Below are 25,745 nucleotides of genomic sequence, written 5' to 3'. Positions count from 1 at the left end.
AAAGATCATACTGGGTCTTGGAAGGTTGAGGTTCTGGAAGGTGAGCTGCTTCTGAAGAACCAGCTCCTCGTTGTACTCCTTCCTCTGTGACGGTCCAAAAGCTTGTGTCTCCAAGCTCAGCACATCTGTCACTGTGACTTCCTTCTTGCCACCCTCGAGTGACACAAGATCTGAGCGCATCCGCTAAGGTCAAGCTTGGTTTCATCTTGGTAGCTCCAGCAGTTTAAGAGCGTTTACTCCTCCTGTTTAATGGTGGCCAGAAATTTAAAAGATGAGCTGGGCACCAGGGAACAGGATTCTTCATTGAGTGAACCTAAAGAGAGAGATTGGGACAGCTAAGGATTATCTGGCTGCCGCTGGAAATGATGAGTTCTCAAAGGAGAGGTCTTCAAAGAGAAGATGGAAGGCTATCTCTCTGAGATGTTTGACCAGTGACAGAGTGCTAGTTTCAGTGACCTTCAAATGACCGTCAGTTTTAGGATTCTATAACATTTACAAAAAATCCAATTGCTTCAACAAAAGTATCTCAGGGGCTGCCACAAAGAAGAGGGAGTCAAGCTATTCTCCAAAGCGCCTGAGGGCAGGACAAGAAGCAACAGGAGGAAAATTTATCAAGGAGAGAAGCAACCAAAAACTAAGGAGACATTTCCTGACAGGGAGAACAACTTGAATCAGTGGAACAACTTGCCTCCAGAAATTGTAAATGCTCCAAAACTGGGAGTTTTTTAAAAGATGTTGGATAACCATTTGTCTGAAGTGGTGTAGGGTTTCCTGCCTAAGCAGGGGGTTGGTCTAGAAGATCTTCAAGGTCCCTTCCAACTCTGTTATTCTATTCTATTCAATACTAATCTATCTACAAATGATGTTCAGAAAGAGTTCTTCTTTCCATACAGATGTGCAAACGATCTGTTAGATTTAGCAGGTTCATTCAGTGAATAAAAGAGAAGCTTCGGGGGGGTAAAAATAGTTTTCTTTCATTTAATTTCACCCACTTCCCATATCTAATTTAGACAGAAAATACCAGAAAACCTGAAGCTGCAAAATGGTGCAATTTAAAAATTCTGAAGTGATGCTTGATAATTTGAATTAAGTGCATGATTTTAATATCTCTTCAGAAAAGTATTGTTTGGCAACTGCAATTTAACAATGAACGCTTTCTGGATTGGGTTGGATTTTTAAATAGTTTAACCTGTTTGTGACAAACAGTGACCAAGCTGGGGAAAGGCTATGATTAAATCCACGTTCCCCAAAACATTCACTATTAACCCCCATTATAATCTGGTTGCAATTATATTATAATTACAACCAGATTATAATTATCTATTGAAATGAAGTTTGGAAATCATTTCTGTATTTCTTAACTTTCATTTTCTTTTTCTTGCACATTTTTGTTGTTCTTTTCTTTTTTCTTCTTTCAGTTCCTCTTATTATTATGGGTCGTCGTATAATCAGCCAGTTGTTTACTGGATATAACATTTTTATCCACTATCAAGCCCTTTCCAAGGATCTGGGATAGGAAGATATTATACTATTATTTTCTCTGTAAAGTTTCATACCAGCTCCTAGTCCTAAAGTGGCTATTGGTGAGACAGCATTATTCAGGGTTGGATAGCAATAGCACTTAGACTTACATACTACTTCGTAGTACTTTACAGCCCACTCTAAGCAGTTTTACAGAGTCAGCATATTGCCCCCAACCAGTGGTGGGATTCAAAAATTTTTACTACCGGTTCTGTGGGTGTGGCTTGGTGGGTGTGGTGTGGGTTGGTGGGCGTGGCTTGGTGGACGTGGTAGTAAAATCTCCATTCCCATCCCACTCCAGGGGAAGGACACTGCAAAATCCCCATTCCCTCCCCACCCCACTAACCTGCTTTCCAGCTCTGTTCTCCTGTGTAGGGCAACAAAAGAAGACCCAGTCGATCAGGTGGGACTCAGGAGGCAGAGAAGAGATGGGGGCGGGGCCAGTCAGAGGTGGTATTTGCCAGTCCTCTGAACTACCCAAAATTTCCTCTTCTGGTTCTCAAGAACTGGTCAGAACCTGCTGAATACCACCTCTGCCCCCAACAATCTGGGTCCTCCTTTTACCAACCTCAGAAGGATGGAAGGCTGGGTCAACCCTGAGCTGGTGAGAATCAAACTGCTAAATTGCTGAATTACCGGTGAGCAGCAGAAGTAGCCTGCAATACTGCACTCTAGCCACCGTGGCTCTATGCTCTGACATCAATGAGATCAGCCTTCAATTATATTGATTAATGTTGTTGTTGTTATTGTTGTTATTTGCAATACTATTCAAGTAGTATTTACTAAATTATTTCAGTAAATATGTCTACCCTAAAGCTGACCTGAGCAAAGTCATTTTGAAGCTTCAGTGTTGCCATATTGGAGCTGAAGGATAGGGAGCAGGGAATGAAGATCGTGGGGGTTTGTAGCCAAAACAAAAGACTTTCCCCTGGGAACCAAGGACATTCCCATAGGGGGCACAGAGAGAGGAGGAGTGAAGTTACCAGACAACCGGACAGAGCCCTGATTGGACCATGTGACTGTTTAGATTGCAAATAGGCAACCTTCTGTATAAAAAAAAAAACCTTTCTGGTTCTTATTAGTTTTTAGCAATATAAGGAGCACAACAACACTGATTCTTAGAATGTCCTTTTTTATTTTAAAAAAACTATAGTCTTTCTTTAAAAACATGTTCAAGTAACAGTTAAAATGAACACAGAAAGTAAAGTAAAATAAATCCAAATTCACAAGAAAATAGTATGCATTCTCTTTCTTTTCCTCTCTTCTCCATTTCACTTCCTCCAAGTCTTCCAATGGGGCCCATTCATCCTCCATGTCAGAGTCTTTATCGATTCCTCTGTTCCTCAAAGGTTAATGCTTTGAAGCTTCAAGTACAGTATAATGGAAGGAAAGAAGTAAATACTATTTTGTGAGCCATTAAAATAATGACAGATTTTACAATCTCAAAGAGCAACAGATTACCAGTTACTACTACAAGATCGGGAATTAAAGAGAAGCATTGGAAAAAGACATCCATTAAATAAGGCTTGGTAGCTAGCTACTCCCAGAGAACAGAGTATCAGTCGCACCCTAAAATGGCACTTATACCTAGAGGCATTTTTGGGGCAACCCCAGAAAAGGGTCTAGATTATGAGAATGCATATTTTAGGGGGAAATTAAGAGGAAATTGCCTATTTTAAGAAGAAACACATGCAAACTCATCGCAATTGTTCACTTTTTGCAGAAGAAAAATACAAAAAGTATGTTTTAAAGAGAGATGGAAGAGAAATTAATGACTGACGATGTCTCAAGCCTAACAACTAGATGTATGAACAATGATTACTCACAAAGTACATGCAGTGTAAAAGCTGGGGAGCGTGATCTGCCAACATTGTTTTCAGCTTCACAGTGATAGATGCCTGAATGGCTGGGATTTGTTTTTACGAAGACCAGCATATGGTCTGTACTATCCAGCAGTTCTTCATTTTTATACCAGGTGAAAGTCAGATCCATGCGCTTTGCTATTTCTACTTCACATTTCAGATAAACCAAGGCAGGTTCATGGATGCTCCCTTCTGGCCTTTGCAGAATTTTCACCCCCTTGGGAACAGCTAGAAGACAAAAATGAAGCAAAAGATTCCCGTGGAAATGACCTGCTCCTTCCATATCACCATCGGGGACTGAGCACTGGAAAATGATGCCACCTTATAACCCATGTTAATTCTACTGCAGAAAAGTCCAAGTGTACAAAATAGCAATAGCAATAGCACTTAGACTTATAGACCACTCCGTAGAGCTTTACACCCCTCTCTACAGCGGTTTAAAGAGTCAGCATATTGACCTCAACAATCTGGGTCCTCATTTTACCGACCTCAGAAGGATGGAAGGCTGAACCTTGTCAGAATCAAACTCTTGGAGTGAGCCGTGAGTTAGCCTGCAGTACTGCATTCTAACCACTGCGCCATTACAGCTCTTAGGTATTCAAATTGTTATACTATAGTACAGTAAAATGACATCTTACCTCAAGGACCCTTAAAAGAGACTCTGGAAAATCCATGAGAGTGAGTTGGGGGAGGGGCATCTCATCCCTTCTGTTCCATAGGAGGCCATTTCCATAGGAAGGAATCCCCACAGATCAGTATTTCTCAACCATGGCCACTTGAAGATTATGAACCTCAACTCCCAGAATTCAAGTTCACACATCTTCAAGCTGTCAAGCTTGAAAACACTGCTATAGAGAACACCAACATTCAGGCCGCCACCCATCACATCTCCTGACCATAGTTATGCATTCTCTAACTGGTTTAGTCTCCTCCCTGCAAAACCCAATGTCTTCTAGGGCGCATTATTGTATTTCCTTTCTTTGGCGATTCAAGTTTTCAAACTTGTAAATTCATTCGTGTTACTCACAGAAGATCTCCAACGTGATTACTGGCGATGCAGTGCAGCCAACCCTGTTGCATACTTCACATTCATAAGAAGTGTTGTAAGGTCCATGCGTTGCAGGGTAGGTCATTACATTTGGACCACTATATTTATATTCAATCGTAGAGGGATCTGACTTAAACCAGTTGTACCAATTATCGTTGGGCTTACTACTGCCAAAAGAGCAGTTCATCGTGATGGTATCTCCTTCCTTAATGGGCAGATCATTTAAAATAACTAGCTGGACATCCTTGGGAGCATCTGGAAAATCAAATCAATACATCTCTCAGTAGAGGAAATAGTCATGAGTATATTGTGAATATATTATAATATTAAGGAATGTGTATGTATAGAACCTTATGCATTGCCTGGCAAAAAATAAACTGGTTGAAACAATCCCTGATTAAATTCACATATTAAAAATATCAGGGAACTTAACTCCCAGAATTTCCCAGCAGACTTGTTGGAGCCGAAGATTTTACAGTTGCTGAGATAGAGAACTTTGGTCTAATTCCTCTTTTTAATCCACATTGCCTTCTTCACTGTAGCTTCTACGGTCTACATCCATCAAAAGAATGGTCCAGTGCAAAGCACACATATGATGAGATTACAGTACAGGAAAAGAGAACCATGTTGAGATTACAGAAAAAAAAAGAACTATGTTTACATTGTGTATTTAAACAGTCTCACTTTCCATGCTATTTCCCCTTTTTGGAAAGAACTAAATTGCAACAGAACACCCAACGTCCAGCATAGCATGCTGGTGGGCTCTTTTATATATATACACAGAGATATCAATGCCATTGAGCTTCACAAGATTCATTCCTGGAGTTTCGTAGCTTTCAGCTTTCGTGCAAGCTCACTGAGGTCCTAGAAGAAAGTAATGCTTACTGACTTTAGCAGATCTTGAAAAACTAAGCTGTGTCAGGCCTGTTTAATAGTTTGATGGGAGCAGTGGTGGGATTCAAATTTTTTTTACTATTGGTCTATGAGAGTGCGCTTTGCAGGCAGCATTCAAAAACCGCCCATTTGAACCTTAAAAACTTACCTTCCATGTTAGCACCGGTGAGTAAAATAGCTCAAGCGCGGCAATCTGCTCGGCCGCGCGAATAGCTGAGCTAAAAAAAACAAGGAAATATAGGACAGGAAATGGCGGCGGTGGAGGGGGTAGGGCCAACCGCTCACCAGAGCTACCGGTTTGCTAGAACCAGTGCAAACTGGCAACATCCCACCACTGGATGGGAGATCATCTTGAAATATTAGGATTGTGCACTTTTGACTGAGAACTCAAAAAAAGCAAACAAACCCTGTACTAGATTTTTTTTAAAAAAATGACAATTTCTATAGTGCTGACTAGAAAATCATGTGAATATGTCCATTAAGTCAATTGGAGTCAACTCAACTTAAAAGAGACTTACTACTTTCCTATAAAAGTCATGGAATTCAACTCATCTTGAGTAGAACTTTCTCAATCCCTAAATCAGTCAGCTGCATAGTTCAAAACTAGGGTCTTTTTTGGTTGGCCCCTCTTCACACGCATATGACTACGTTAGTTTCAGAATTAACCATGCCCTTGTTCTGACCCAGGCTTCATCAAACATAATGAAACACAAACTTGTTTTAAAAGCAAAATCTATTTTAATGCAATGCTGAGAATTACTTTCATTCTCAGCCAGAACTAATCTTAAACAGTTCCCCAAGATAAGCCCACACCTTTCAGTGCTGTGGAATGCTACCAAAAACAGAAGTATCCAAATTAATTATAACAGAAACCAACCAAAGTACCAGAAAAAACCAACCAGAGTACACGGAGTTTCAAGGAGGACTCGGAATCTATTGAACTTCCTGCAAAGATTTCATCATTGAGGTCTGACTTTTATCCCTTATGGGAGGGGCAATCACCTCCCAGCCTTACTCCCAAGTCACCCCTTTTGTTTCAGCTGCTCTCGCCTTCTAGCACCTCTGCGCACACAGGCACTGGGAACAGGCTCCCCTGGGTCCTCTGCCTTGCTGCTGCCACACTCCGAAAGCTCCAAAGGCAGCACCCCACTCTCAGGTGGTCCTGGCCCCATCCCTGCATCAGATGCAGGACCCTTGTCCAAGTCCTCTCCAGACTCCCTGAATGGTCCCCTTTCTTCCTCACTGTCTGACTCCATTGCCGGCTGGACTGGCTGCCAGCGAACCACAACAGCTATGCTTGGGGGCCTTCTGTCCATTTGCTGGGTAGATTCCTAAGCTTCTAGTCCCAAATCCTGTCCTGCTGGCACAATCATTCAAAGGGGCCATTTCCTTCTCCACTGTACACTTACATCTCACGTCCAACTTCACAGTGCTTTGAGATAACACTTCTGCCCCTGACTTGAACAAACAGCTCAGCATTTTCCCATTGTCATCCCATGTTGGTTCAAAGCTCAGCGTGGTCTGAATCACTCCACTTCCAACTGTCCTTTTTTGTGGTGGAAAGTGTTCTAAACCAGTGAAAGTCAGGTTTATTAGCTTATGAGGGCAATGGTAAGGTACCGAACATCTCACTTGGGTTATCTTCTTCTCCTGGATGTTCACAGGAAGAATTTCCAAGGTGGGCTCTGGAGGTAACTCTGCAAACAAAAAAGGCAAAATCAATAGCACACTTTTAGACTGAGCACAAAAGACGCTGAAATTAGAAGCTGAAGAAGAGAATATAAAGGAGGAGACTATAAAATTCCTCTCCAAGTCATGAAACTATAATTACCAAGGAAAAAGTCATGAATTGGGTGATCTCCAATATTTCAGATTTGGAATAAAACCTCTCAGTAGTAACAGCTATTCAACAATGGTACTTATCAATAAATAGCATGATGGATGGTCCTTTCCTATATCTGTTCAAATAGGGCAGTGTTTCTCAACCTTGGCAACTTTAAGACTTGTGGACTTCAACTCCCAGAATTCCCAAGCAAGTCACACTAAAACGGAAGTTCTATGGAGCAGGAAAATTGGATTCTGTAAATCAGTGATCTCCAACCTTTTTTATGCCGCGGCCCGGTACCAGCATCAGCTGGGCGCCGCGGCCCGGTACCGGCATCAGCTGGGCGCCGCCATCTTTTTTTGATGAAAAAGTGCTTCCGGTGACTCACGGAAGCACGTTATCAAAAGATAGCGCCATGCTTCGTGTGCTTTTCCGGGTAGAAATGGCTTTCTACCTGGAAAAGCTCACCGAAGCGCTGGCGCCGCCATCTTTTTGATGAAACGTGCTTCCGGTGAGCTTTCTACCCAGAAAAGCTCACCGAGATGGCGCCGCCATCTTTTTGATGAAACGTGCTTCCGGTGAGCTTTCTACCCGAAAAGCTCACCGGAAGCACTTTTTCATCAAAAAGATGGCGGCGCCAGCAAACCAGCGGCCCGGTAGGACTTGTTCCACGGACCGGTACGTCCGCGGACCGGTGGTTGGGGACCCCTGCTGTAAATCATAAACTTGTAGGGTGGAAAGGACCGTAGGAATCATCTGGTCACTTTTTCACAATATACAGAGAATGCAATAAAACCATCCATGAGAGAGAGAGAGAGAGGTAGCTATGCAACTTTTTCCTAAAAACTAACATCCTCTTCAATTATGGGGTTTGTTCAGCATCCTTAACCCAGGCCTCTTAAAGACCTGGTGGCTTATTTGTGTACCTCAGCTAGCCTTTTTTTTTTTTTTTTTGCTAGCTTGTGATATAGCAAAGGCTGGGATGCCATGACTTTGTTCTCTCTGATAATGAAAACTCTTTTAATTGTTGGTTATATAAATTATTGTCCCTGAAGTTGTACGTGGCTTGTATAGTATTATTGATTTGTTTTATTTTTATTATATTGTTTTTAAACCAATTTATGGGGATTGGGATATATATATATATATATATATATATATTGCACAGAGTTGTTGATGACTGGATAGTCCATAAGCCTAGCAAAATCAATAAAAATAGATCGTTTAAACCCAGAAAACAAATGAATTCAACAATCAATTTGCATGTGGTTACCAAACCAAGCTGTTTATTTTATTCGCTACATGGTTAGTGAATTAATTCTTTTTCTGGGGTTACCCATTAGATTGACTTATAAATGGATAAAACAACCTGGGTTTTCATCATATGCTAAGTCCTAAAACAACTAGTTTAAGCATGCTTTTCCATGCTACAGTATAAGCTTTTTCAATGACCAAACTGTTGGTGTGAATACACCTACAATTCTGTGTCCCAGAGGTGCTTTTTCAAGAGGCAACTGGACTTTCTGATTTTTCTTTGAAGCTGTTTTGCTTCTCATCTAAGAAGCTTCTTCAGATAAAAAGAAGTGGGGGAGGGGGAAGAGGAGGAGGGGGAGGGGGAGGGGGAGGAGGAGGAAGAGGAAGAGGAAGAGGAAGAAGGAGGAGGAGGAGGAGGAGGAGGCGGTAAACAAAACATTTTCAGAGAAAAACCAGAAAGTCCAGTTGCCAATCATGACTTGGATGACTGAGAATCTCCATAGACATTTAGCTATGCACTTTGGGATGAACACCCTACGATTCTGTGATAAATTGAATTCTGTTTCTGTTATCCTTCCTTGACCTGAAGCTTTGAAGATGATCCAAAATATAGACAAAAGAGAGGGAAGATTAAAAAAAAAAAAAGACAATGAGGGATAGAAAGCCTGATGGGAACCAAGATGTATAAAAACTTAGTGAGTGTCAACTCATAAAACATTTTGTATACACATCATCTGGCCTTAATCTTGTATTAATTTGTATACTAGAAGCTACCAATTACCAAAGATGCTTCTTGGGGAAAAAATACACAGAGAGATAGAAAACAGCTTTCTGTCAGGTGAGACTCATATTGCATATTTCTTACCTGCAACATTCAATGTAGCTGTAAGGAACCGCTTGAATTGCCACGGATATTTGTCAACAGAAACAATCACCTTTACTTCATACATGCCACTGTCAAGCATTCGCACTGGATTGATCAGCAAGCTACAATCTCTATTTGTTAAATTCCCAAGGAACCATATCCGGCTTGGTAAAGCATCATCAGATACAGTTGTGATGGTTCCAGAGTTCTGAGAACTGTTGTACAACAGGGTAGTTTTCCCTTTGCTCCAGCTATTGTTTCCAAAAGGCTTAAAATTCCACACAATGCCTATGGCATTGACTGTTCCAGAACTAAGCATTTGACTGATGTGGCATGGAATCACCACGCAGGATTTTTCCCATGCAACGAAAGAATTAGGAACTATGCTTATTGGATTTTCATCACAATGGAAACCTGCAATAGGGAAATCATTATGATTTACAAATATTTCTGTAGCCCATCTAAATGTTGCTCATTAAGAATAGGCAACTTTTGAAAACAGGATGTGTCCTAATTTTTTTTAATGAGATTTTTAGTATACCTGGCCAAAAATCATAAAATGTTAGGTGAAACAGCTCATAGAGAATATCTGTGTGGTGGCTTAGGAATCAGAAACAACTTCATGGTATAATTAATGTATCCCATATCTGGAAGATACATATTTCTCATGCTAGACACAATCCAATGCTCTTCTATGTTTATTATTTATGATAGAACCAATGTTAGTATTTTCTCACAGTAGGGAGTACTACAATGCACTGGTTCTGATACCTCTTTTTTATGGCTTTCACTGCCTTTGAAAATCACAAACTGAAAAGGTTTTTCAAATCATGACATGTATATATCTGAAAATACAAGCATTTTATTTGTGATTAATGTGGCTTCCATTCACCAGCTGCCAATTTCTTTTCCAAAAGTTTTATTCAATTTTCACATATTAGAGAAAGAAAAAAAAATCTTTTTTCAGTGAACAGCATGATTCCAGGTTAACACATTTCCATTACAAACTTGACTTATATTTCCTATTCATCTTTCACATTTAATAACTTATCTTGATTTTCTTTGATTTTAATCATCAAGCTTTTCCCATCTTATATATTTTTTCCAATACATTGCTTAATCTATTTCTTTAAATCCTTAATGCATCATTATATATCTTCATATTCATTATATTTTATCTTCTTAGTCTATCAGGTCTGCAATTTACTCATCTATATTTAATTCATCATTTGAGAAATTCACACATTTCCAATATAAATTAAAAAAAATAACAACAACAATGCAACACCCCTATTATTGCCAATTTCAAGGTGCTATCCCTGTGGTTAGACATATCACATAATTAATCCCCCCTAAGATTCCCATAATTTAACTTTGAGTTAACACTTTAAAAAAGAAGAAATAGAAACAATAATAACTTTATAGTAGTTAATACATTACGTATATTCCATTTAAACCTGGGTCTGCAAGTTCCCTTTCCCATTACCTAAAATATATATATCTAGATTCAGAAAATTATAGATAAAACAGACATAATTAATCCCATCATTTCATAAGAACTAATATTGTTTTCCCTTCAACAATTACTCCTGCCACTGTAATAGCAAAACAATATCAGTCCCCACCTCCCATCTTAATACTCTACTAAACAAATTTTATCATTTCTTGTTATTGTTTATTAATTCATTTAATATTATTAATATCTTTGTTTTGCTTATTTCTCTTAATTTCATATCATAAAAAAGAAAAGGCAAACAATCACAGCAATAACAAAACAATATCAGTCCCTATCTCCCCTTTTAATATTCTATATTCCACTATTTTCTAAACAATCTTATCATTTCTTATTTATTTAAACTAGTCCTTCTACTCTTGCAGAATCCCTTCTTGTAATTCTCAATCAACCATTATCTCTGTGCCTTTTAATTAAACAATTCCATTTCATTGTTATGTGCTTGCCATATTCCTTTCTATCCAAATCCCATTTCATTCTTGCCCTCTTTTTATCACTCCAATTTCTATCTACTTTCTTTTTCATTACTCCCCACTGAAGTTTCCTTTCCTGCTGTTTCCTTTTATTTTGTTCGGTTTTTACAATAACCCCCCCTTTTAATTACAATGTTGAACCATCTATTATTAATTCTCTTTCTATTATTCCTTTGCTTAAGTTTCTGTTGATTCAAGTGTTCATTTAAGATGGCTGCTTCTTGTGTTGATTTCTCTTCTTCTTGTTCTTGGTATTTTGAAACCTTCATTTCAAAAAATTGCAACGCAAAACCAAATGATTTGCCTTCTTTTTGTAACACGTCTTTCATGTTTTTAAGTTCCAATTTAAGGTCCAGTAACATTCCTGCCATCTTTAAACAATGTTTATAAAAGTTTTTCCAACATTTTACTCTTATTGACTCTTCTTCCAAAGATTTCCAGATTAGTTCCACTTTTCAATATCCATTGATTAAAGTTGTAATTCAAAAACACCAAACACTTCCACGATTTCCCTTTATTTTCACATTTCACATTTCACTTTCCAAGGTCCCTCTTTTATAATATCCTAATTCCGGTTATTTTTGTATCAAGCAAATCTTTAATGGATCCAAATTTTAAAATAGAAGGAGACATGTATAAACAATTCCCTTCTCCACTAGATGGCACTCTTCGCTGTATTTAAAGTCAATTCTTTTCCTTTTCCCCGATTTTTCTCACTCATTCAAACTTTTAAAGTTCCAATATCAGTAAATCCAAGCATTCATTTTCAAATTTTATTTTCCACCTTGACACAGCCCAGTCCAGCTTTAATAAACCTGTTTGGTGTCAGGGTTGTATATTTAATTATTTCAAATACAAGTTTCTTCTTCCGGCTTCTTCCTTTTGGGTACAAAGCCACATCATCTGTCAGAATTTTTCTTTCTTAATTTCTTTGTCCGCCGCTTAAATCCACTTTTTTAACAATTTTAAAAGGTTTCAAAACTGGGGTACCTTATTGCAAAATTCTCCTGGTTTCTCTGCTGTCCTCTTTTTCACCACTCCTCCTGCACAATCTTATTCCAGCTGATTCTTCCCCTTCAGGGTGGCCATTTTAGTCCACTGCTTCAGATATCTTCGGGAGGGAGTGTTTGCCAAGCCAGGGAGGGGATATGCAGCTCCCCTCTACCCAGCTGGCAATCTCCCCTTCCTCCGCCACCCCTACAAGACAGTTTCTGTCCCAGATCTAGACAATCGGGGCTCTCCAATGAAGAAGCACACACCAAAGCCGTGGACAATCGCGGTCAGCGGTCTGTCTTCAGGGAAGTTCAACTGGAAGTTCACCAGCTGCCAATTTTTAATCAACAAGTTATGAAGGGAAACTTTACCTCCAAGTCCAACTAAAGCTACAGAAACATCCATCACTAAAGATTAATAACAGGACCCAGATTTGATCATAAATCCATTGCCATATTATGCATAAATCCACTGTCATACTATGCTTTTACTCACAGATAACATGAAGTGTGATTGTTGGAGAAAGTGTCTTGCCCACACTGTTACTGGCTTCACACCAGTAGCTGCCAGATTGTGCTGGATCTATGTTTGTAAGGTTCAAGTATGCATGGGGAGAATCCAGTAAAATCATTTTCCCATCTTTATACCACGTATAAGTGAGATTTGTGGGATTTGCTTCTCCCACTTCACAATGCAACACAACATTCATGCCTTCATCAATCTGGCCTCCTGGATTTCTCCAAATGTTGACTTCCCTGGGAGCAACTGCGACAAGATAAAACAAAGGCATAAGATTAGCATCACCTGTTGCAAAAACGTTTGCCTTCACCTGATTTTCATGTATTGTAACCAAGGATGGGTTGAACCTGACTCATACTGGCTTGTAAAACCGACTGTTAAAATTTTCTGAATTTTGCAAGCCAGTTGAGAACAGAACTGAGCCAGGACACCTAGTGATCAGCTATGGTGCAGTGGTAGCAGTGGAGATGACAGAACTGGTTGTTAAACGTTGACCAGCATATTACTGGTTATAACTGTAGGTAAGATGGTCCCACATAGGCCTGTGCACTGCAAATCCTCTGTAGAGAGCAATAAGATACTGAAGTTATATGGAGACTAGGACTGTGATTGAAGTACGTGGCAAGGTAGTGCCAGTTTGATATAGTGATTAAGACACTGGGCTAGAAACCAGAAGAACGTGAGTTTTACCTCAGGTAGGAAGCCAGTTAGTGGGCCAGTCACTCTCTCTTAGCCCTAGGATGAGGGTAATGGCAAGACAATTCTGAAATTTTGTCAAGAAAAATGCAAGGAGTAGTCCAGGTTGTGACCAGAAGTCAACAATAACTCAAAAGCACACATACACACAGAGAGAGTACAGATCAGTGGTGGTATTCTACCAGTTCAGCCCGGTTCGGCCTAGCTGGTAGTGTTGATGAGCAGCGGAGATCAAACTGGTTCTCTCTGCCGTTCTGCTGTTGCGCCCACCCACCCATCCGAGCTCCCATATTCACCTTTATCCTCTGCTTTTGAAGCACAGCTGCTTTGCGCAGCACATAAGAGTGCCGCATGGTAGCTGCTGAAGCAACCAGGGGAGTGCAAGCTTGCAGGAGGTGACTTGGAATGCCCCTGAGCCTGTGCAAAGTGCGCATTTGGCACATGCACCAAACCACGCCCACCGAACCGGTGGTAAAACTTTTTGAATCCCACCACTGGTACAGATGCCAGGTGAGTCTTTTCAGGAAGGACAACAAACTTTTATTTTTTTAACCCATGATAGGTTGCGATTTTTCTGCTATCTACATAGATAGAGGGAAATCCCATCGCACTTGGGTGTCTCTTAACTCACACTGGTTGAGAAGCACCTACAATCTCCCTCTTCTAATGGCTTCATCTCCTGAACACATTGTATTTGCCAGTCATTGGTGTTTCAAGGCTCTCCGCCAATTAAAACTAATTGGTAATACTTACAGAAAATATCCACAGTGAGCAGTGGAGATGAAGTGCAGCCATAAATATTACACGCTTCACATTTGTAAGATGTCACTGGTCCAAAATGTGCAGGGAAGGTCAATTGCTTCAAACTGCTGTATTTAAAATTAGCTACATGGAGATTCATCTTCCACCAGTTGAACCAGATGGTACCAGAGACACTACTACCCACAGAGCAGTTCAAAGTGACAATATCTCCTTCTTTTATGGGCAGATTATTCACAACAGAAACCTGGACATCATTGGGACAATCTGGAAAAAAAAAAGGCAACACGTCAGTGCGGGACTTTGTATAGTTTAGTTTTAGTTTAGTTTAGTTTAGTTTAGTTTAGTTTAGTTTAGTTTAGTTTAGTTTAGTTCAGTTTTTAGTTCAGTTTATTTTATTGTCATTGCACCTCATACAACCAAATTAAATATCATCTTCAGTGTACATTATGACTGAAAATAAAGCACAAACACACATCCTTCACATTCTACACAATTGAACCGGAAACCCTCGACACCACACCAACACTGCACTATACAGCAGAATGCAAAAGAGCTACTGCCCTGGGATAGAAGCGATTTTTCAGCTTATTTGTCCTAGTTTTTATTATTCTGTACCATCTGCCAGATGGTAATAATTAAAAGAAAAAGGGTGCCCAGGATGAGATGGATCTTTGAGAATGTTTTGAACTTTCTCAAGGCAGCAAGAGCTCTAAAGCTCTTCCAAAGAGGGGAGAGGGCAACCAATGATCTTCTGCGCTGTCCTATCTGCCCCTTTGCAATTGGCAAACCATACAGAGGTGCAGTAAGTTAAGATACTCTCTATGGTGCAGCAGTAGAAGGTCACAAGCAGTTTTTCATTCAGTTGTTGTTTTCTGAGAAGTCTCAGGTAGTTTAATCTGTGCTGGGCCCTTTTGACCAGGGCTGAAATGTGAGCACCCCAGGTCAGGTCCTCTTTTATGGTAACACCCAGAAACTTAAAACTGGCCACTTGCTCCACTCAGTCTCCATTGATAAGCAAGGGCTGGATGTCTGATCTGTTCCTTCTATAGTCCATTATAAGCTCCTTGGTCTTATTGGTGTTGAGGACCAACTTATTGTATAGAAAATAAAACAGTGATAATATTTCAGAACATAATGTATATTCCCCAAAAATGCAGTCATGCTGTAATTTTTTTAATGTCCCTGAAAGAGACCGTGTCAAATGCTATCTCAGCTGCTTTAAAAAAAAAAAAAAACCTTCATGGCCTTATTCATAACCAGGAATCAAGCTTGGTGAGATGTGACTTGAATTGTCTACTCTTGTCAGAAAAACCCACCCAAGGTTGCTCGTTTCTTCTCAACTTCACACTCACTTTTCATTTCTAGCTCCTGAGTGATGGATGACTTCATGTCCTTGTTGCTCAATTGGCAGGTTATTGCTTTCTTTTTAGATCTTGCAGCTGGTTGAATGGTGACTATCCTCCGGAGTACTCCATCATCCATCATCATAGTTTCTGCAGTCAAATAATACTTCTCTAGACCTTTGAAATTCATTGTTATTGGATCTTCTGGGCAATGGGAAGGCACCGAACAAACCACTTGCAGGGCCCATCTTTCTTGGCATTTCAAGATTTCCAACGTGGGATTTGGAAACAAATCTGTACCAAGAAAATAACAAGGGATAAAAAACAGGAAGAAAATCTCTGGCCTGATAAATAAGAATTCTGGTACTAAATGGCATGTTTATTAATGCAGCAGAACAATGTAATAAGGTTGAAAGGGTTGGAAAGAAAACCAGAGCAACAAGGTTATTTTAGGATTTGCTTAACTTTATTAAGTGCTCCTAGACAACAAGAAATTCCTTCAACATCAGCAACTTGACTCTCCATAAATCACATCTTTCTGCCAGTCTGCAGCAAGATATAGACCAATGCATTTTTATTCCATGAGTAGCTCTCTGTGCTCTTTCTCTGCTGTGATAGCAACTCAACATTTCTGAATGGAAAACCCTCAATGGAGATCTTGCAAATAAGACTTCAAGATGATGGATATGATATAAAGTGATGTGGTTGCCTAGAAGTGGAGCTCTTGCCTAACAATCAGGAGGCTGAGTTCAATCCTAGGTAGAGGCAGATATTTCTCTTTCTGGGCACACTGAGAATATATCTGCTGCGAACTCCACACTGGTGACAGGAAGGGCATCTGGCCATTAAACACTCAGTTCCATCCAGTTGCCCAGACTCCACCCCACAAGGGTTTACAGGGTCAAATAAGACAGAGATTATATCCAAATGAAAGAGCAATATCTATACAGGTCAGAGAAGAAATGAAAAGTTCTGCCAAAGTTCTTACCAGAAACTTTCAGTGTAGCTGAATCATAAAGTATCTGTCTACTAGTTTGATTTTCTACAGATGCAGTCACTTTTATCCCATATGTGCCATGGTCTTTTTTCTGGAGCTGAGTAATCATCAAACTGCAATTTCCCTTTGTTAAATCCCCAACAAACCTCACTCGCCCCTGAAAATCAAGACCTGGTAGGTTTGCATGCTCATTTGGGATTCTGGAATTATTGTATAAGACAGTGCCAACGTAGTCGAATAAAGTCATATTCAAAATAGGCTGAAAATACCAAACCACAGAGGTGGCAAGAATTTTCTTAGAATGCATTCTTTCTTCAATCTGACATGGGATTAAGACACACGATCCTGTCCAGGCCACCAAAGATTTGGGGTTTATCCTCAGTGGGGATTCATAACACCAAAAGCCTACAATGGAGAAGCACAGGAAAAATCATGGTCAGCTTTTTGGTATTGATGCAGAAAACCAATACATGCTATATACATCCAGGAAATGCCTCAATTAAATCCAATAGCTCAAAAATGCCTGAAAGATCAATCATGAAGCTCAAAGTGAAGAGCATTCCAGAATGTAAACACTATGTAGACAACAAGGAAGATTACCCTGGCAGAAATAAGGCAGGATCTATTACCAAAGCAACAAGGGGGGAAACCAACAGACGGTACCCTAATTCACAAGAGTATCAATGCAAGAGTAGAAGGAGAATGCAGAATCAGAGTTGCAAGATTCTGTTATTATGGCCAGTATTAATAAATGTCGTTTCAGCCTTCATATAGAATTGATGTAGGTTTGCTCTACATAAAGGAGATGACATGTCATCACCATCTATGAATATTGGGATCAATGGATTCTGGCAAGCACAAGAGCTACAGTTCCAGTTTGTAATAGCAAGGTGATTCCAAAGTATCCTAGCCTCAAGGTGCTCAGGTTAATTCAGATCCTGAGCAAACATGAAAAAAATACCATCTACCCAGTTGACTCCATGTAATTTGCTCTGATCTTAACTCTATCCCTATTAGCCTAAATTCTAGACCCTGTTTCACCATAAATCGAGAGGGCAATGGAGTGTGATGTGTTTTAAACCATACTGATCGAGGCAAATCAAACCTGCTTCCTTACCTTGGAAGAACAACATCCAAAGGAAATGCCTCATGGTCAGATCAAGTAATTCCCAATTCTGGGGAAAGAAAAGTATATGGTTGACAACGGTCTTCACCATTCATGGTGAATACACTGATAGGTGATTTTCACCAAAATGTAAGTTTAGCTAAAAAGGAAACCCTGTTAGGGATATACACCCTAGCAGAACGTGCAACGGCAGTCTAGCAGACAGGCAGATATGTGAGACAAAACGTTGTAGTAGCTTACACTCAGTAAGACAGATACACTGTGCAAGTTAAATAGTTTTTATTCCAGCAAGAGTTATAGCATAGTCAAACGGTCCATATGTCATACACTAAGTTCAGTCAGTCCGGGGGTTATTCAGTTTGCAAAGTCCAGTGTCGAAAAAGAGTTCATTAAACTTACAATCAATCAGTCCAGTGATATATCTCTTTTGCAGTCAGAGATATGAAGAAAAATCAAACCCCTTTTCTTCTCTCAGCAAACACACAGTTATCACCATCAATCCATCATTGTCAGCATTCCAGTAAAAGCCAGTAAACAGTGAGCTCTCTTGTTCCCTCTTATGGTGATTTTACAACCGCACCCAAAATACTTGGTTTACAGTTTAAAGTGATACATACACTTAAACTCACTAACATAGTTTATATATTATTTTACCCAAACTAAGTTAGGTAACCAATGTTATCCCTAAGAAACCCAATTAGCAAAGTGTGGCCTACAACAGCAGCAATTCTGTTGGAAGCTTCACAAGAAAAGTCATTCAACAAGCAATATGTATTCCATTAGTCCTGATCTATAGAATCTATTCATAATATTTGTAACGAATGCTGTAAACTGAGCAACTCAGTAATGCTGATGGGAAGAATTATGCAGGTTTTCTGTAAAATATTAGTTGGGGGAAAGCATCTCTGGGTTTCTTTAACATCATGTTACTCCTCACAGCTCTTAGAATTAGAATCATTTCCACCCTAGTCATTTATAATGTCTACATAGCAACCTTGCTGAAGTGACATAAAACCTGCATATTATAAAACCCATTGTTATTATCTTAACACAATAGCTGAATGTCTCAATGTCTCAACAAAGCAGTATAAAGAAAACAAGGATGACTTTAACTACGTAATCCCTATTTCATGATTTACAAATGATCACAATTGTGTTCTGAAATTGTTACAGATTCCAAGCAAAAACATCATATTACAACCAAGTGTGATTTATGAACCTAACCAATGCTTCATGTTGCAAAGAGGCAATCATCTATGAGCTAAACAGGAATTCCTAATCTACAAAAAATCTCGGAATCTTGCCATTTGTCTCCACTCTCGTTTCTGCGATTAAGAGAGAGAAAAAAAGAAAATTTGCATGTAGACTGCATAAACAATCAGAAGCTCTATTGATCGTGGTCAATGATCAGGGATAATGGGAGTTGGAATCCAATATATCAAGATCTAAAGTAGTATTTCTCAACCTTGGCCACTTTAAGTCATGTGAACCACCAGAAATCCCCAGCTAGCATGGCAGGCTAGGGAATCTTGAGAATTGAAGTCCGCATGTTTTAATTTTACTAATGTTGCGGAACACTGATCTATAAGCTTCTCATTTCTTCTAGACAAGATAGAGGACACAAGATTTAGAAAAGTTCAACTGCAGCCTGAGAATTATTCACTAGATTGGCTACAAAACATTCTCAAATTATTTCCCACAAATGAACTACTACACAGTGTAGGATAGTATTGAATACCCTGATGCTGTCTAATCCATTCCATCCAATAAGTTTAGTTAAAAGCAAATGCTGTGAACTCAAATTCACCTTTGCCCACCCAATCGTATTGTATTATTTTTATAATTTAGTGGGACACTGGGTTATCTGGAGGAAAGCAAAATAAAATAAAGGTGAATTAACTCACCAGTAAAATAGAATTTCAGATCCACTGTTCTTTTCTGGAAATGAAGATTTAGCAAACAGGACAGAAAAGCAGAGGAAAGTTCTGTCGTGTGTTTACATCTGCGTGTTTTTTCACCAAATCAAATGTTTGTATATCTGGGGAACATTTAAGTGCGATAATGGAATAAGTCAAGGACGGTTACTGGCAACTATATAGATGACATTATATCTAACCATTATGTTTTCAAATGGGTGGAAGAAGTTAGAAGCTGGATTTATATGGTGTTGCACAAATAATACTGGAGTCTGCTTCTAAAATATGTGCAATAAAAAAAATATCACCAAGATTTTTCAGTTCTCACTATACAGTAGCTTGGCATTTCTCCTAGGCAAAGCAATGTTCTTGGACCCTGAGCCATTCTTGCCTTTTTTGATTGCTAATCTCTAGACAAGAAGGGCTATGATTCCTTCATTTAAGGTGGAGTTCTACAGATGTTTGAGACTCCATATCACAACTGCCCAGATCAGCACGAACATGATTGGAGTCCTAAAATTTCTAAAAGAACAAAGCAACCTAGTCTTAGAACATTACACCTGGGATGTCCGTGTAGTTACCAGGAGTCCAGCTCGGCTGTACTGATATCATCATCATCTTTCAACGACCCGATAATCCCTTGCAGGGTAGAGTCTAGGCAACTGAATGGAGCTAGCAGCGTCTTTAATGGCCGGATGCCCTTCCTGTTGCCAATGAGGAGTTTTGTTTCCTGTTGCCAATGAGGAGTTTTGTTCAGTAAATATATTCTCATTGGGCCCAGAGATAGAAATATCTGCCGCTACCTAGGATCGAACTCACTGCCCCCTGATTGTGAGGCGAGAGCTCCACCTCTAGGCCACTGCACCACTCCTCAGCTCTATTGATACGGGTACAGGATATTTGAGGAACTATCTTGCCCAATGGAACTGGCCCACCCCACTTGTTCTAGTAGAAAGACCTACTGTGGACCACATCAGCCAAGGATTTTGGCTGGTGGGATATAGAAGAGCCTTTTCTGCCATGGTCCCTGCCCTTTGGAACACCTGGCTTCTGGAGATGAGATCTTCTCCCACTTTTCAGGCCTCCAGGAAGAGCCTTAAAATTGCCTCTGCCAATTGGTTTGGGGCCCTTATGGAGAAGCTGTAGGCTGTAGGCTGGTTGGTGCGGCAAGAGAAGGCACCACTACCATTCTACTCTAAACCCGTGGTCATTTAGTCTCTACTTAATATTTTGTAATTTTTATCTGTTTTTATACTCCAATTGTTTTTAATATCTCTATTTTTTTAATTGTATTGTAAGCCGCTCAGAGTGACCTCAAACAGCGAGGCGGGAGGCATATAAATTTAAAAAAATAAATAGATTTAATAACTAACTGAAGTGTTATCTTCTTTCCCTGTTTTGCCTCTTTACAACAACTCCTGGTTGCCCTTTAAGCCAGGGGGTGCCAACCTTTTGGACCTCGGGGACCACCAAACCCATAATTTTAAATCCCACGGACCAGAGACCCTGGGAAAATCCCAAAATAAGTCTGCAAGAAAATCCCCCACCATTTTTCTACCAATCGATCGTTCTTTATTTGGGATCACAGGATACCATCTCCAGCTCCGTTCTCAGGAGGAGCGAGAGAGAGAGAGAGACTTTGATTTATTTATTTATTTTATTTATTTATTTATTTGATTTGCCAATTGTTTACAAGACAATAAGTATAAATGTATACATAGTTGTATACTTTTGGCTTCATGCAAGGAAAGCAGCAGAAGCAGCAGAAGTCTTTCTTTCTCTCCCCCAAATTCCACCAGAAATGAGTCTTTGTGAGACTTGTCGCACCGGTGCAGCCTCTTGCAGCAGGATACCTTGCAGGGTCCCAAAGACTCATTTCTGGTGGAGTTTGGGGGAGAGAAAGAAAGACTTTTCCTTGCGTGCAGTCAAAAGAAGTAAGAAGCAGAAAGAAGCAGACGGGTGGCCAGGCAAGGTGCATGGGGCAAGTGGGGAAAGTTCCCCCCCTCTGCCCTTTCTCCCCTCCCCTCACTACCTCGTGTTGTTCGCAGTGCAAGCGACGCAAGCCTTGTGTTCCTGCAGCCATGTGGGTAGCACAGCCCTGTGTCCCTGCGCAGCCTGGATTAATTGCTTTGGGGGGTGCTTTGGGGGTGACATTTCTCTGGGGACCACCAAAAGTTTTTCACAGACCACCAGTTGTCCCCAGCCCACTGGTTGGTGGCCACTGCTTTAAGCAACCAGCTCTGAACTCCATGATAGCACAAAGTGGGTGAAAGGGGGGAAACCAGAAATTCTGGATTTCAGATTGCACTTTGCAAACTTATGCTGCTTGCATCAATTGGTTCCTGGTTTACCCTGTGTCCATTCTTTTACCTTTATGGCCTTTTGTGGTCAATGCCGCTTCCACCCTAGAACATCCTGTTGCCTCTTCTCCATGGAACAGCTCTTGCAGCCTTCCTTCCTTCAACCCAAGCTTCTTTGGAATCCTGACAAAACAAACAGTGGAGTTATTATTAACAAAAAAAAAAAAACACCAACCCTCAGAACCACATGGGACAGAGTTGACCTGAAATACCCAGAGGCCCTCTTGAACGGGTGTCCTGCTTCTGCTGCCAGGATGTGCTGTACATGCACACATGTTACACCAGAGATAGCCAAGGGGCAACCCCACAGTTGGAGAGGGAGAGAGATCAAGGGCTAGGAAAGATGACACCGAAGTGAGGAGTGGATAGGGCAGTTATATTCAATGGGGTTGGGACTTTGCATTTTGCCCCAGGTTTATGGGGGCAAAACTTAGGTCAGGGGTCGCCAACCTTTTGGACCTTGGGGACCACCGAACTCATAATTTTAAATCCTGTGGACCACTAATATGAATTTTGAGTGGCGGTGGCTTGCTGACATTGGTGGGAGAAAGAGAGAGAAATCCAATCTAACCTTGGAGGGATGGCGGTGATGTTCTCTCCCTCTCTCTCTCTCTCTCTCTCTCTCTCTCTCTCCCTCCCTCCCTCCCTCCCTCCCTCCCTCCCTCCCTCCCACCACTCTCTGTCTCTCTCTCACACACACAGGTCCCTCACACACACCCAACTCCCTCCAAGGCAGCCACATTCCTAACTGCTTTTCAGCTCTGTTCTCTGGGGGAGAGAGAGAGAGAGAGAGACGGTATCCTGCGATCCCAGATAAAGAATGACCGATCGGTAGGAAAACAGGGTGGGGGATTTTCCTGCGGACTTTTTTGGGGATTTTCCCAGGGTCTCTGCAGAAAAAGCAGAAGCAGCCTGGATTAATTGCTTTGGGGGGGTGCTTTGGGGGTGACATGTCTCTGCGGACCACCAAAATTTTCTTGTGGACCATCAGTGGTCCCCAGTCCACTGGTTGGCGACGACTGACTTAGGTGGTTCCTTGTTTCTTTTTTAAAAGATAAAAAGTTAAAGCATTTCACTAGCTGTCTTGTCCAAAAAAAAAAAAATGAAACATCAAGACTTCTGGTTGCTGTTCTCATGCTCTCAATATTGTGCACTAGATGGTGCTATCTGAATGCGAGTAGCATCCAAACAAGAGCATTTAAAACTGTGTGATTCATAGGCTGTCCTATCATTATTTTATTTATCCAGGCCACAGTATTAGCGATGTTGTTCTTTTCATTAAATAAGATTGGAGATTAAATCCTTCCCAACTCTCCCCTGGAATTTATGCTTCCTTGAAATGAAGATGACTCAGGGTAGAATGGAATGGAATAGAGTAGAGTAGAGTAGAGTAGAGTAGAGTAGAGTAGAGTAGAATAGAATAGAATAGAAAAGAAAACAGAATAGAACAGAACAGAATAGAAAACAGAATAGAAAATAGAATAGAATAGAATAGAATAGAATAGAATAGAATAGAATAGAATAGAATAGAATAGAATAGAATAGAATAGAATAGAATAGAATAGAAAATAGTAAATAGTAAATAGTAAATAGAATAAAATGCAGAATAGAATAGAAAATAAAAAAGAGAATAGAAAAGAGAAAAAAGAGAAAAGAGAATCTAATGCAGAATAGAATAGAATAGAATAGAACAGAACAGAACAGAACAGAATAGAATAGAATAGAATAGAATAGAATAGAATAGAATAGAATAGAATAGAATAGAATAGAATAGAGAAAAGAGAGAAGAGAGAAGAGAGAAAAGAGAATCTAATGCAGAATAGAATAGAATAGAATAGAATAGAATAGAATAGAATAGAATAGAATAGAATGGAATGGAATGGAATGGAACAGAACAGAATAGAAGCTGGAAGGGGCTTTGGAGGTCATCTAGTCCAACCCCCTGCTCTGGCAGGAAATCTTAAAAATAAAGGGTGTGTAAAACAGGTACTGTTAATAGATATTGTTCACCATCATAAGCAATTTCCTTCTGTTTCCTCTTGCTTCCTTACCACTTAACAGCTTGGTAGTCTCCATTGCCATAAGGTTTTCTTAAGGGACTCAAAGAAAAACTTTCTACGTGGCTGACTCATCCTGGATCTGAAAGGCCTTCCCACCTACACAGCATGCTTCTAATACAAGGGGGTCCTCAACTTCCGACCACAATTGAGTCCAACATTTGTGTTGCTAAATGAGAAATTTGTTAAGTGAGTCTTGTCCCCCTTTTTCCGACTTTTCTTGCCACTGTTCTTAAGTGAACCACTGCAGTTGCTAAATGACTAACACGCTTGTTAAGTGAATCCGGCTTCCCCCGTTGACTGTGCTCGTCAGAAGGTCGCAAAAGGGGATCGCGTGACTTCAGGACACTGCAACCATCATAAATAGGAGTCGGTTGCCAGGCACCTGAGTTTTGATGACATGATCATGGGGGGAAGCTCCAAGATTTCACAATAGTGTAAAAAATCACTCTGAGTCATTTTTTACAGTGCCGTGGCCACTTCTAATGGTCACTGAGCGAACTGTTGTAAGTCGAGGACTACCTGCAAAGGTGGTATTCAGCAGGTTCAGACCCGTTCTGGAGAACCGGTAGCGGAAATTTTGAGTAGTTAGGAGAACCGGCAAATATCACCTCTGACTGGCCCTGCCCCATCTATTCTCTGCCTCCCATTGAGTCCCAGCTGATCGGCTGGGTCTTCTTTGGTTGCCCTGCACAGCAGAACGGAGCTGGAAAGCAGGTTAGTGGGCTGGGAAGGGAATGGGATTTTGCAGTAACCTTCCCCTGCCATGCCCACAGAACCGGTAGTAAAAAAAAATTGAATCCCACCACTGGCTACCTGTATAATATACTAGTCTTGTAACAGCTTCATCTCGATTTTTAATGTAGATTCTCCCCATTACAGAATTTATTGGTTGCAGAAGACTTCCTTACTCCACTGTCCCTCCAAGGCAGCTTCAGCCCCTAATTGTAATGATCGGGGCTCTCCAACGAAAGAGCATGGACCATAGCCGCAGAGAGATGCGATCTACGGTCTGTCAGCGAGGAGGCTCCGCCTTCTTCCCCACCAATAAAATCTGTAATCTTGTGGTGGGTGGGGTGGAGACTTACTACATTTGTCTTATACTCAGGATGAAGCTTGAAAATCACTTCTTTATTATTATTTTCTTTTTCTGTCTTCTGTTCTTTATTTTTTCTTCTTTTTTTCCATGCATTTTTTGTTCTTTATATCTTCTTCTCTCCTTTTGAGTTCGAATTGTGCACATGCATAGGAGTGTGTTTATTACTAAAACTTTGTCTGTAATGTCTCTAATCTTCAATTGGGTGAAATGGTGCATCACAGTGCATCAAATGGAAACTTACAGAATTCAAAGCAAAAGACTTCAATGGGCTCGAAATTTTGCAAACTTATCCACATATTGCAACGCATTTTGGGGAGGAAACCCCTGAGGTTGATGGGGCAAGAGTTGGGACATGCTAACAACTCCCTGCATAACTGACCTGTTCTGACTGATGAAGCTGCTTGGATAAACAGCCTCAACATGACTCAAGTTAACAAAGAAAAAAAACCAGTCCAAGTTTCCAAGATGCAACCTTCAGACCCCTTTTTTCCTGGAAGACTGAGAATTTTCACTGACATACTTCTTATAGGTATCCTTAAATGCAGTCTCCAACACTGATTGGTAACTGTGTGTGGCAATCCCACTCCCACTTCTGACTGACTGGCCAATGGTGCAAGTGAAG

The 25,745-nt window shown here is 40.4% G+C and overlaps 1 protein-coding gene and 1 long non-coding RNA gene across 3 annotated transcripts in view; one reads left to right on the top strand and one right to left on the bottom strand.

Annotated features, from left to right (window-relative positions):
* Positions 1-23,857, top strand: part of LOC113425922 (uncharacterized) — a 169,035-nt gene extending 145,178 nt beyond the window's left edge. The window contains exon 4 of the long non-coding RNA XR_015750507.1: positions 23,821-23,857. This is a non-coding gene — a long non-coding RNA (uncharacterized LOC113425922). The remainder of the gene's footprint in view (positions 1-23,820) is intronic.
* On the bottom strand, positions 2,637-22,085 carry LOC113425920 (vascular cell adhesion protein 1-like). 2 transcript variants are annotated; one of them, XM_087970972.1, is made up of 12 exons: positions 21,978-22,085; positions 19,596-19,729; positions 17,683-17,740; positions 16,557-16,970; positions 15,578-15,862; positions 14,217-14,489; positions 12,744-13,013; positions 9,270-9,683; positions 6,735-7,022; positions 4,411-4,686; positions 3,348-3,611; positions 2,637-2,885 (listed from the first exon to the last, which is right to left on the bottom strand). In XM_087970972.1, exons 3-12 carry the CDS (start codon positions 17,714-17,716, stop codon positions 2,872-2,874), a joined length of 2,532 nt encoding a protein of 843 aa, XP_087827098.1. In that variant the 5' UTR covers positions 17,717-17,740; positions 19,596-19,729; positions 21,978-22,085; the 3' UTR covers positions 2,637-2,871. The 2 variants fall into 2 exon arrangements, with proteins under 2 accessions (XP_087827098.1, XP_087827099.1); XM_087970973.1 differs by lacking the exon at positions 19,596-19,729.
* Positions 23,858-25,745: the final 1,888 nt, after the last annotated feature.

This window comes from Notechis scutatus, chromosome 8 (genome assembly GCF_049901735.1).
Source record: "Notechis scutatus isolate UNSWTSFEM ecotype Mainland chromosome 8, rNotScu1.2, whole genome shotgun sequence".
In the NCBI taxonomy this organism is placed as follows: Eukaryota; Metazoa; Chordata; class Lepidosauria; order Squamata; family Elapidae; genus Notechis; species Notechis scutatus.
Note: the sequence above shows the minus strand (reverse complement) of the source record. Positions and strands in the feature narration are given on the sequence as shown.

Coding starts and splice junctions, on each gene's coding strand:
- LOC113425920 (XM_087970972.1), bottom strand. CDS start 17,716: ATGAGGCATTTCCTTTGGATGTTGTTCTTCCAAG. Junction 14,490..15,577: donor TCAGGAGCTAGAAATGAAAA/GTGAGTGTGAAG, acceptor TTTTTTTTCCAG/ATTGTCCCAATGATGTCCAG. Junction 7,023..9,269: donor AGCTACATTGAATGTTGCAG/GTAAGAAATATG, acceptor TTTTGTTTGCAG/AGTTACCTCCAGAGCCCACC.